This window comes from Sparus aurata, chromosome 19 (assembly GCF_900880675.1).
Source record: "Sparus aurata chromosome 19, fSpaAur1.1, whole genome shotgun sequence".
Taxonomy (NCBI): domain Eukaryota; kingdom Metazoa; phylum Chordata; class Actinopteri; order Spariformes; family Sparidae; genus Sparus; species Sparus aurata.
Window position 1 is genome coordinate 26,639,226 of NC_044205.1, and position 12,404 is coordinate 26,651,629.

General features: G+C 45.1%; 1 protein-coding gene across 4 annotated transcripts; it reads left to right on the forward strand.

The window, feature by feature from the left end:
• Window positions 1-263: 263 nt before the first annotated feature.
• On the forward strand, window positions 264-10,660 carry kbtbd2 (kelch repeat and BTB (POZ) domain containing 2). Of its 4 annotated transcripts, none has more exons than XM_030398907.1 (4): window positions 264-423; window positions 2,783-3,351; window positions 6,803-6,968; window positions 7,346-10,660. In XM_030398907.1, exons 2-4 carry the CDS (start codon window positions 3,179-3,181, stop codon window positions 8,903-8,905), a joined length of 1,899 nt encoding a protein of 632 aa, XP_030254767.1. In that variant the 5' UTR covers window positions 264-423; window positions 2,783-3,178; the 3' UTR covers window positions 8,906-10,660. The 4 variants fall into 4 exon arrangements, with proteins under 4 accessions (XP_030254767.1, XP_030254768.1, XP_030254769.1 ...); XM_030398908.1 differs by having other exon boundaries at window positions 2,787-3,351; XM_030398909.1 differs by having other exon boundaries at window positions 264-396.
• The last annotated feature ends 1,744 nt before the right edge of the window (window positions 10,661-12,404 follow it).

The window sequence follows — 12,404 nt, forward strand, 5'->3', positions numbered from 1 at the left end:
TCATATTTGTGACTTTATGTCTCATAATTATGACTTTTCATCTCAAACTAATGATTTACTATGGGAATATTTTCTTGTTTTGAAGATATAAATGTCCTTTTTAACTAGACACCATCAATAACTGAGTATCTTGTTTAATTGATCAATAATAATTGATCTGTCATGTCTCGGTCTGGCCAGCAGGGGTCGATGTTCCTTTCGTAACCGGGCCAGGCTGCTTGGTTTTGAGGCGCATGCGCAGTATCCTCATTTGGCCTCTGGTCTTTCAGGCGCTTATGATGCGCTGAAAGGTTGTCCGCTGCTCAACGCTGCTACACAACACTTTAATGTCTAAATTCAGCTGGAGGAGCTTACTTGGCACTTTCTTCTGACGAGAAAAGCCATCACGACGGTTCTGTGAGTGGACTCTGCCGACACTTTACTGTAAGGAATCTCGGATTTGGGTTGTTGAAGTGGTTAGAAGTGGCTCGGGCTCATTCGGGTAGCTAGCGTACGTTTATTTAGCTCTGCTAGCTGTTAGCTTAGCTGTGTTTTCGCTAGCAGCATGACCGCTCTCTGATGCGGCAGCTGCAGAGGTTTGTCCCTATCGTGTCCTCTAGAAAACAAATTCACAGTTGAGCTGGTGATAGCGGGTAGCTCGGCTCTACATCAGCTAGCTAAGACGCATCAACAACCAGGCTACCACGTTAGCTAACTGCTACGTTACCCCGGAACTGTGGAGCGCAGGGATGCTAAAGTTGCTAACTTGCCGCGGGTGGCAATCAAGCAAGTGTCGCTGCTTGAGCTGGCGATATAAATGACATCTAAGCTAGCTGATAAGGTGTATTTATCAGTTTTTATCAAAGACGAGGTTGGACATCTCGTTGACGCGTGCTGTAAAACACAGAAACAGAGATGATGTAAAGGTTTGAGGTGTTAGCTAACCTCTTACGAGATGTGTTTTGCAACAGGCCCGCCTGTCTAATGTTACTTTGCCATGTTTTAGATAGCAGACGGGGTTTGTTTTGGACATGGTGGAAAGTGGATCGGTGGTTAACGGTTACGTGCTAACGCTGCTAGCTCAGCATCAGGCTGGTCCTAAAAAGATGCTAGCCATACACACTCTTAGGAATACCTCAACAGACATAAATCGTCAGTTAGCGTGATGTTGGAGGTAAATGGAGTCTCGTTAGCTCGCTAGTTAGCTGATCAGCTATATAAGATCATCAGAAGTTGATGAGTGTAGATGGCCTTAACGTTGGATGGAGGATGTGCCATGCAATGACCGATGCTAACATCAGTATAAAGCATGCACACATTGTTGTAAAACTAACGTGGAGACTATAAACACCCCATTCGTGAAGCTAACTAATGCTAACGACTCTTTTTTATCAAGTGTCTCCTTTTTCATATGTGTGTTTTTATCAGTTTTTGAATAGTGCTAGCGCTAATGTTAGCCTCCTGGAAGCTACATGCTACCTGTCTGCTCATGCTAACGTACATCAGAGTTAACAGAAATGTCAGATATTCAGCCTCTCATGTTGACAGCTGTCGCAGGGCGTGTTAGCAGCAGGAGTGTGAAAAGATGACACCAGATCAGAGGTCGCCTCGCCATCCAGCAGACCTGGATCAGTCTGACACGGTTGTTAAATTCATGCATATTCAGCTCCTGGGTGAGATTATTAGCTTGGTCCTCATATTTTCCCTGCTGCTGAGCTCCACAGTGGGCTGTGGCAGCAGGCTGTGATGGTGGTGGTTGTAGTATCACTGGTGGTAAACGTGGCTTTATGGCTCTGAGTCATGATCACCTGCCAAAAAGACCATTTATGATGTGAGGAGTGGAGCTGGAGTCCTGACAGTCAGACGTGTTTCTGTGTTTGGATGCGTCTGAGAGCTGCAGCTGAAGATTATCTCCAGTTTCCTTTAATTCCTCGATTCATCAAATGAGTCGTTTGAGCTGTAAGATGTCAGAAAATGGTGAAAAACGCTAAGATGTGTTGTGTTTGGTCACAGCTACTGACATTAGTTATTAAGGAGATTGATAATTGATATCTGGAACAAATATATATTCGCATATTTCAAGTTTTTCCTACTTTACACGTCAACTCCCACTTTTATCTGATGAATTAAGTTCCTAGTTACTTGAATTTCAGGGTTTAGAGGCTTAAAATTAACTTGTTTTATCGGCATAATGACGCAGAAAATACAGAGAATCAGAAAAATGTCTAAAATCAATCCACAATAATCAGACAGGGAAGTAATCGGTCTATCTCTCGTCTTGAAGGAGTAAAAGAACCAGAAAATATCGTTAAATCAGCATTTCAGAAGCTGGAATCAGAGAATGATTTAATTTAATAGTCTGTAACTAATCGATGAGTAGCTGTAGCTCTGATATATTTAACTCTTGGTCTTTAAATATCTGACCACCTTCATCTGTTTCATCTCATCGACTTCTTTTTAAAGATGTCATATAAATCTGCATCGATTAATGGATTAGTTGTCAGCTGCTTTGATAAACGATTAATCAGTTTGAGCAGTTTATAGATTAAGATCCTCTGATTGAAGCTTTAAATGTGAATATTTTCTGGTTTCATTGCTCGTCTGTGACCGTGAACTGAATGTTTTTGGGTTTTGGACAAAACAAGACATTTGAGGACGTCGTGTCGGTCTTTGGGAAACACTTCCTGTCCTTTCACAGACTAAACAACTCATCGATTAATAGAGAAAACAAAGGTTAGCTGCAGCTCTGCGCTGGATTCTAGACTGATGACTGCTCTTATTGTTGTTCTGCTGTGTTTTCCAGACAGGCGCTGATGTAGCAGACGGCGTTGCGACAGTTGTCGTGCTCTCGCTCCACCTCGGGTCCCCGGCGCCTCGCTGCATGACCTCAGACGACAGATAGATCCACGAGGGGAAGCAGCCACCCCTTCCCTCACCCCGGACCCCCTTCCGACTGTGACCGCAACCTCCTCGTCTCATCTTTCAACTCCAGCAGAGGAAGTTTCTATTCACATCGGAGTTGTGAACACCTCCACTCGGTCCAGTGGAGGTGTTGAAGAGCTCCCCCCTCCCTCCCCTCCTCCCCTGTTTTTCCTCCTGAATCCTTTTTTAATATAATTTTTTCTCCTGGTTGGTTCGAGTCCGGTTCTGCCGGCCGTGTGACTTTTCAAAACTGGGGCGGGATTCATGGGATGCAACCATGTCGGATCTCAGTGAGCGCAGGCCGGTCAACACGGACTACGCTGTCTCCCTGCTGGAGCAGCTCAAGTTCTTTTACGAACAGAAATTACTGACTGACGTCGTGCTGCTGGTGGAGGACACCGAGTTCCCGTGTCACAAGATGGTCCTGGCCACATGTAGCTCCTATTTCAGGTGAGTGCGTCGCACCATTGTGAGCCCACTGCCTGCGGGTGTGGAATAACTCATGTTGTGTGTGTGTGTGTGTGGGATTTGTGTCTTCTGACGACCCTCGGGCTCGATGGTGAGCGTGCGTCGGGTCGTATCGCTGCACAGTTTCAATAAATAATGCAGCACGCAGCGCCGGCTTTGTGTTTTTAAAGACGGCGATTATTCCCCCTCGGCCTGTTTGTGGTGTAGGTGTAGGTGTGCTGTCGTTATGTAGCGTTGTCGCTCGGTGTGTAAGCGCTCGCCTCCTACAGTTACAATGAATAATGCACAGCGTGGTAGAGCGAGTGTCGCCTCGCTATACGTGGAGGATGGAAACCAGGGAGGAGTGTTTCCTTGAAAGCTGGAGCTCCAGGTGATTCCTCTCTGATCTGCCAGCGTTGGACAAGTTACTTAAAGAATGTAATCTATTACACATTACTAGTTACTGTCAGTTGAACGTATTAAGTTAAGCAGAGGCGTCACAATTCAGTTCACAATTTGACTCTGGTGTACCTCGACTGTAAAACCTTTACTGTCACTCAGAATGATTGATTTATGTTTTCTGCATGGATGCAAATGATATGATATGATGAATAAAGTTGTATTCAGGTAGTTTGTATCTACGAGTGAGAACAGTTTGATCTAGCAGATTTAAACACAGGTTATTTGATATTGAATGGCGCTCGATTGTATTTAAGGGGACTGATGGGCCTCGTTTAAGGTTTGCACTCTGCTGAGATCAATTTGAGTTAATTGTTATGACCATTGGAAGGAATATGAATGATCAATAATTGGACATAAATCAGATGTAGCTTCTTTTCTCTGCTGTGAAGGAAAATCTGAATTCATTCTTCTAGTTTCCGTTAAACAAACTAAAAGCCTGGATCGTGCAGAATTTAACCATCTTCCCACGTACATTTTTGACCTTTATATCGTCTCGCCAACGTGTTCCGTTACTCTGTTACTCTGCCTGAAGTAATAGATTACTGTGGCTGATCTGAAGCCTCCTCTAACCTGTACTCTCTCCCCGGGGAGGCCTCATTTGTACGCACAACATTGCATAATGAAGTGTGTGTGCACTGCGGCGAATATGACAGAGCAGCAGCAGCAGCAGCAGCGTCGGCTCTGGGAATAGTCCATCTGTACATGACAGGAGCTCATGCTGCATTTGAACACCCTGCCTCACCCCTCCCTCCCTCCCTCCCCCGGGTCGCTGCACACTCACACATGCATTCCAAGAAAAGGTCCCGACAACTTGATGCCTCTCTCGCACCCACCTCCCCGCGATCATCCCTACCCGTTTCCCACGCACTCGTTATCTGGTGCGAACATGCAAAGCATTTCCCCTGCAGGGTTCAGAGGTGTCGCAGTGCTTCCTGCTGCTGCTGCTCCTTCCTTTCTCCTTCGCCCTCGCACGCCTCGCTTCAGGGAACAGGAGGGAGGAGGAGGAGGGGGAGACTCTGGAGAGAGAGAGAGAGAGAGCTCGTGTTTTGGAGGGGAAAGTCTGGTCACGTAGGTCTTTGGTGGGAGATGGAGAGAAAAGGGGAAGAAAGGGAGGAAGAGGAGGGAGGTGGGGGTGCAGGGTTATGCCTGCAGGGTTGCGTAATGCGGCCTGGCAGGTTTCAGCCTCCTGCTGCGAGCGACACGGTCACACCCCCCCAAAAAACAAAACAAACCTCGAACAGGACGGCAGACTGTTCAAGAGCGACAGGTTTTATCGTTGAATCGTCCGTCTGATTGTTTGTTTTTTTTCATCCAATCCAACACCACCAAAAAAGTCTGAAAACAATGAAGAGGAATCGTTAGAGAAGTTCAAACGTCTTCAGATTCATCGCTATAAAGATCAAACATTCAAAACCAGAGAAATCAACATGTTAGTTTTGTCATTAAGGCTGCAGCCAATGATTAACTTCATTATAGAGTCGTGGAGAACATAATTGGCTGATTAATCAATCGATAAATCTTTAAACTGTCTTCAAAATTCCCACTTAACCTAATTTTTCCTCAATAATGTTCGATTAGTTTGTTTTGATAATGATTTACAAGAGAAAATGGCAGAAAAATCAGGAGTGTTTTGATATTTTTCCTCACTAAACCACTTTTCTTTTAATCTGAGTGTAATCTAATAAATATATGTAACATTCAGGGATTCCAGGATTGTTCAAAACTCTCCCTGTTAGAGGAGTTTATCCAGTTAATGAGCTCCGAGGAGGCGATGTGTTCGCACATTCCTCAGCATCAAGCGGACCGAACAGAAGATGAATTGTGTGTTTGGCGTGTCGAGCGTGTAGACGGAGACGCTGTCAGAAACATCTGAACGCAAACAAAAGCAGAACCGTCGTCCTGCTGAGTGTGCGACACGTTACTGACACATCGCTGCAGAGGTGATGTGAAGATTTGGCACCAGTGTGAATGAAAATCGCCACTTCACACCAGTAGCGGTCGTATACAAGAGCGATAAATCGACGCGGTCAAAGACTTGGAGCGCCGAAGAATGAAAGAAAACGTGGGACGTGTCGGCGGCTCGCCAACGCTGCAGCATCATGGAGGCCGAGCAGAGAGAAGCTGGTGTCCTCGGTCGGCGTTAAGAAACTGTGTTGGTGTTAAACATCCAGTCAGCAGTAACATCTCTTCCAAGTCATTAATGGTGCAGCTCTACTCCGACAGTTTGACACACCTTTTGTCGTAAACGTCTGTAAACATTATTTCCACAGATAGAAGAAAAAGTTAGAGAGCCGTCGTCGCGTCCTTCCTTTAAACATCTTCACTCCGGAGTGACACGTGAAAACCGCTTGTGATTAAAACTCTGTAAACTCATCTCAGCGTCGTGAATTAACACATAATTCCTGCAGCGCTTTGCCTTTTATAGGGCGTCATCATTAACGTGGGCTACATGTCATGAATTGTAGTGTTTAATGAGTTTTTATTTCAGTCGTGTTAAGTCTACATGTGGAAATCATGCTCAAAACAGGGGGACAAAAGTGACAAAAACTCAGATTTACAGCCTCTTGTGAGTAAATATTTGCTGGTTTTCTTCCTCTTCTGTGATTTTAAACTTGAAAAAATGATGATTTTATTCAACAAGCAGCTGTTTGATTTGATGTTCTGATGTCTAAAAGGTGTCGTCTGAGTATAAATCAGATTTGTTTCTCAGCTCCAGAGTCAGTTGATGTTGTTTTGAAGGAGCTGGAAAATGAATTCCAGCAGCAGCAGCAGCCAGTCGCAGGTCTTCAGACTCCGGTCGGTACCGGTGTCTGTTTTTACAGCCACTCTGGCTCGAGGCCAGCCGTCATTAGGAGGCTCTGTTTGTTTTAAAAGGAAACGTTTGGATGGAAAAACAGGCTTGAAACTCCAGATATTTCCTCCTTCAGTAGCTCCTGACGACTGATGAGCCGTCTTCTTCTTCTCCTCGTCATCGTCGTCTTTCTCTCTGCAGGGCGATGTTCATGAGCGGCCTCAGCGAGAGCAAGCAGACCCACGTCCACCTGAGGAACGTGGACCCGGCCACCCTGCAGATCATCATCACCTACGCCTACACCGGCAACCTGGCCATCAGCGACAGCACCGTGGAGCCGCTGTACGAGACCGCCTGCTTCCTGCAGGTCTGTTTACCAAAACTCTCTCTGACTTACATCTTTACTCCTGAATGTGTTTATGAATCCTGCATCATTTGAGAGCCAGCAGACATGTTGTTATCATACCCTCAATGCATAGTCGAGCTTTACATTCTTAAAGAAGAACCAGCTCTCTTCAGGCTACTGAGACAGACTCAGACCATGTTTTTCATTATTGTCACTAATAGTCTAAGAATGTTAAGCTTCATTAAAGCCGTGGAGCCAAAAATGAGTCATTCACTTCTTTAAATAACTGTAGTTGTGTAAATTTAGTCTCAATAATAATAGATAGACGCAGTGATGTTGTTCTGTCGTCCTCTGATGTTTAAATTAAGACTTCCGTCTGTCGTCTCTCTTCCTCTCAGGTGGAGGACGTCTTGCTGCAGTGCAGAGACTACCTGGTGAAGAAGATAAACGCTGAGAACTGCGTCCGCATGCTGAGCATCGGCGACCTGTTCAGCTGCAGCGAGCTCAAGCAGAGCGCCAAGCGCATGGTGGAGCACAAGTTCCCGGTGGTGTACCGGCAGGAGGCCTTCCTCCAGCTCTCCCACGAGCTGTTGATAGACGTCCTGAGCAGCGACAACCTCAACGTGGAGAAGGAGGAGACGGTGCGCGAGGCAGCCATGCTGTGGTTGGAGTACAACATGGAGGCGCGCTCGCAGCACCTGTCGTCCGTGCTCAGTCAGATCCGCATCGACGCGCTGTCGGAGGTGACGCAGCGCGCCTGGTTTCAGGGGCTGCCGCCCAACGACAAGTCTGTGGTGGTGCAGGGTCTCTACAAGTCCATGCCCAAGTTCTTCAAACCGCGGTTAGGCATGACCAAGGAGGAGATGCTGATCTTCATGGAGGCCATGTCAGAAACGCAAGGCGAGGGATACGTCATGTCCGGGTCCCTGCCGACGACGGTGGTGTGTTACAGCCCGCAGGCGGAGAAAGTGTACAAGCTGAGTAATCCTCCCGGAGACCTGCAGAAGGTCGGGACGCTCGTCACGCCGGACAACGACGTGTTCATCGCCGGCGGGCAGATCCCGCTCAAAAACACTATCACCAACCACGGCAAGAGCGGGAAGCTACAGGCCGTCTTCCACTCGGTCGATAGCTTCTTCTGGTTCGACGCCCAGCAGAACGCCTGGGTGCCCAAAACCCCGATGCTGTGTGCCCGAATCAAGCCGTCGCTGGTCTACTGCGAGGGCTTCATCTATGCAATCGGCGGGGACAACGTGGGAGGAGAGCTGAACAAGCGAACGGTGGAGCGCTACGACTGCGAGAAGGACGAGTGGAGCATGATGAGCCCGCTGCCCTTCGCCTGGAACTGGAGCACCTCGGTGGTGGCGCACAACTGCATCTGGGTGATGACCCACGACCTGATGTACTGCTACTTCCCCCGCGCCGACACCTGGGTGGAGATGGCCATGCGCAAGACCAGCCGCTGCTTCGCGTCCGCCGCCGCCTTCGGTGACCTCATTTTCTACATCGGCGGCCTCCACGTGGTCAGCAACTCCGGCATCCGCCTGCCCACCAGCACCATCGACGGCTCCTCGGTCACCGTGGAGATCTACGACGTCAACAAGAACGAGTGGCGCCTCGCCGCCAACATCCCCGCTAAGCGTTACTCGGACCCGTGCGTGCGGGCGGTGGTGCTGCTCAACTCGCTGTGCATATTCATGCGCGAGACTCACATGAACGAGCGCGCCAAGTACGCCATCTACCAGTACGACATGGAGCTGGACCGCTGGTACCTGCGGCAGCCCGTGTCCGAACGCGTGCTCTGGGACCTGGGCAAGGACTTCCGCTGTGCGGTGGGGAAGCTGTACCCCTCCTGCCTGGAGGAATCCCCCTGGAAACCCCCAACCTACCTCTTCTCCCCCGACGGAGCCGAGGAGTTCGAGGTGGACGGGGAGCTGGTGACCCTCCCTCCCGTATAGCTCTTAACCTCCCGCTCCCCTACCTCGCTGGACTGAACCAGGAACCTGTAACGCTGAGGGATGAACATGAAAAGGGGGCGTGAGGCGTTCAATGCAGCCGGGAGAAAAAAAAAACACAAACACACACAAACGAGCTTGGAGAGAAAAAAAGAAAGACGCCCCTCAGAAATACTAGTAATCTGGAAATTCAGTTTATTTTCCTCTTTTTATTTTGTCAGTCGTGACATCTGTTAGATATTATTACAAGTCTGTCATACTGTTTCTACAATGTGATGATCTAAACGTCAGCTGATTTTTTTGTGATGATGATGATGATGAGGGTGATGATGCACTTAACTGGTAAACCTTCTTGGAATGACAATGGCAACTGTACCAAAATCCCCCAGCCGCCTCCTCTTCCTCTTCCTCCTGCTCAGACTGTGGCTTCCCTCTCTTCTTCTTCTTCTTCTTCTTCTTCTTCTTCTTCTTCTTCTTCTTCTTCTTCTTCTTCTTCTTCTTCTTCTCACCACTGATAAACAAACACACCGCTGAAAATCTCTCCTTCGAGTATCAAAAACGCTCCTGTAGGCTTTCAAAATAAAGGCTCTGAGGAAGTCGCTCCTTTCGTAGACGACGACAGATCACCTTTAAAAACTATATACATAAATAATAAATAAAAGTGTTGGAATGATCTGCAGACACCTCGTAAATCACTCCTCCTCTAATGTCAGTAAATCACTAAATGTGCTACTTTTTGACTGAGGTTTGGTGAAGAGGCGATACGAGAAGTGTTTATTGGAAGCAGCAGAATATTCGAGAAGTTTAACGCCTCACAAAGTTATTTATTTGTCTTTTTAAAAAATGAAATGTCAGAATAGCGTTAAGCTCCCTCTGCAAGTTCCCAAAGTCCAAATTTACTTCTTTAAATGGCTTAAATTTGTTGCTTAAACACTGGAAACACAGAATTTTGTGACATTTCTGGATGGATTTGATGATTTTCTTTGCTGAGGTGACATTCGGCCCATCGGTGGAGACGTTTAAATCCCACTTTCTGATATAACCGACTGTTGAAAGTGTCGTTTAACTATGAAATGTGGCTTAATGTCCTATTTTCTGACATTTAATCAACCAAACAATCAATGAAGAGTGAAAATACTAAATGAATGAGTGATTTTGATATTGAATTATGTTATTTAGGCCCCGTTTTGTTGCAGAGCTTCTGGTTCTCCACTGGAATCCTTCGTTGTTTTGAATATTATTGTTAGTGAAGTAGTTTATTTATCAAAACCAGCGTCACAAGAAACTCAACGATGGACGATCAGGCCTGCAGATCCTGACGTCGTCGTCCACAAACGAGCGATCGAACCTCCTCAGAGCCTCATTTTAAAGCATCCTCGTATTCAATCCTCCTGTGACGAGATCTTCAAGCGTTTCCCTTTCTTTTTTTTTTAAAAACAGCATCCATCTTTTCTGCACGAGGCGACGCAGACGAGAGGACCAGAGGTTTGTCTTTCTCGTGGAGCAGGTTTGAGGACCGACGGGGGAAGCGAGTGAGCGGCGGAGAGGGTTTAAAAAATAAATAAATAAATAAATAAATAAAAAGAGGGGTGACTGCAGGTCCGGTCACCCGTCACCTCTCCTCCGTCACCTGACGCTGTCTGTCCTCCACCCTGACTCCACCCACCACCCGTCTGTCTGTCTGTCTGTCTGCACACAGGTCTTCCACACATCCAGCAGTTTACACCTTCATCCATCCATCGTCACACCATCACATTTTCTTTTCTGCAACAACACAACACAACACAACTCCACTCTCAGTCGGTTTCGGGCTCATGTATTTTTTTTTTGTTTGTTTTTTTTTTATTTCCAAGCTGCTGAAATATATATATAATAAGAAAAATATATATTTTTCATAACTGTTTTAGTGTTGGGGGAAAATAACCAGGTCTATTTTGTATTAGTGTCTTTTTTTTTTCTTTTTTTTATTTAATATCGGACATTACTGTAGTGTGATTGTTGGGTTAGATTTCCATTTTTCCGATCAGATTTAATTTTTCTCGAGTGAATATTGAGGAATCTTGCTGCTGATTGGTTGTGAGAGGAGAGAGCGAGAGAGAAGGGGGGCGGGCCCACGGCTGTTGCTATGGAAATCGCCTCTGCAACCGCCAGCAGTAGCGGAGAGGGCGGGTCGGGACGGGTCGGGTCGGGTCGGGTCGGGTCGGGACGGGACGGGGTCTTCCTCCTACCTTAAAAACATGAGCACAGGTGCTTCATGACGAACCTTACTAGCATGTTTGGCTGCATCATATTCCTTTGGCACTGTATTTTGAATGAACGTTAATTTATTAAAAAACATACCAAAAACGTTCCTGAAACGGACTCGGCGTCTCTTTTTGTTCTGATGGACCGAATGTTTGTGTTTCTATGAAGGTGGAGAACGTGAAAAACAAATCCAGAGCGAATACTTTTGTTTTTTAACGTGTGAATGTTTTTTTACAGAAGAAAACTTTTCATGTCCTCGTGTGAAACCGAGAAGAAAAAACTTTTTCTTTAAAATGTTTGAGTGACTTCTTTCTTTTTTTTAATAACCAAGTGTTGTTTTTTTTCCAACACTTGGTTAATAAAAGTGAGGGAAAAAATGTATGTTTTTTAATGTGAGAATGTTTTTTTCACGTGAAAAATGTAATGTGTGAGTGACCTCTTTCTGATTTTTTATTAACCAAGTGTTTTTATATTTTATTTATGAGGAAATCTTTTATATTTTATTTCCAACACTTGGTTAATAAAAGTTGAAAAAAGACATTTTTTTCCATGTGTGAAACAAACTCACGTTTTACTCTTTTTCCTTTTTCCAATATACATTTTTTTTAAATTTCCAAACGAAGCAGGAGTTTTCTAGATTTTTTTTTAAGGAAAAACTTACAGAATTTTTGATTCAACTAATGTCTTTTTTTTTTCTCTTTTTTCCAGGAGAACATTCTTTATTGTATGAAACAGAGGGAAAACATTTTCTAGAGATTTTTCTTTTTTCTTTTTTTGGTCATGTGTGAAAGAAAATCCAAAAAATAGTAATTAAATTTATTTTTTGCAGAAGATTTTGTTTATATTTCCATGAGGAAATCTTGTATTTCCAACACTTGATTAATGAAAGTTTGAAATATATATTTTTTTTTCTAAAGACAATTTAATTTTATTCAGAAAAAAAAGAAAAAGGCTTTTTTATTCATGCGTGATGTTTTGTTCTTTTTTCCAAGATGCATTTTTTAATTTCAATGTTTGAAACGAAGCAGTGGGATAAAGGGGTTTTTTTGTTGTTTTTTGTTTCGTCTTTATTTCCATGTGTGAAACACAAGTTGGGAAAATATATTTTTTTATTATGAGTGAAAAAAAATCACGACAGTCAAGTTTGATAACCAGCGAGCAGAACAGATCGATCTTGTGTTCGATGCACGGAGACGTTAAAAAGTTCCCTGGAAGAAAAACATGATTAGTTTTAGTCGACATGATGAAAGTGAAGCAC

Bases quoted from the DNA above. Each gene is read 5' to 3' on its own strand.
- kbtbd2 (XM_030398907.1), top strand. From the start codon at position 3,179: ATGTCGGATCTCAGTGAGCGCAGGCCGGTCAACACGGACTACGCTGTC. The intron at 3,352-6,802 runs GTGAGTGCGTCG...TTCTCTCTGCAG, and splicing joins ACATGTAGCTCCTATTTCAG to GGCGATGTTCATGAGCGGCC. The intron at 6,969-7,345 runs GTCTGTTTACCA...TCTTCCTCTCAG, and splicing joins AGACCGCCTGCTTCCTGCAG to GTGGAGGACGTCTTGCTGCA.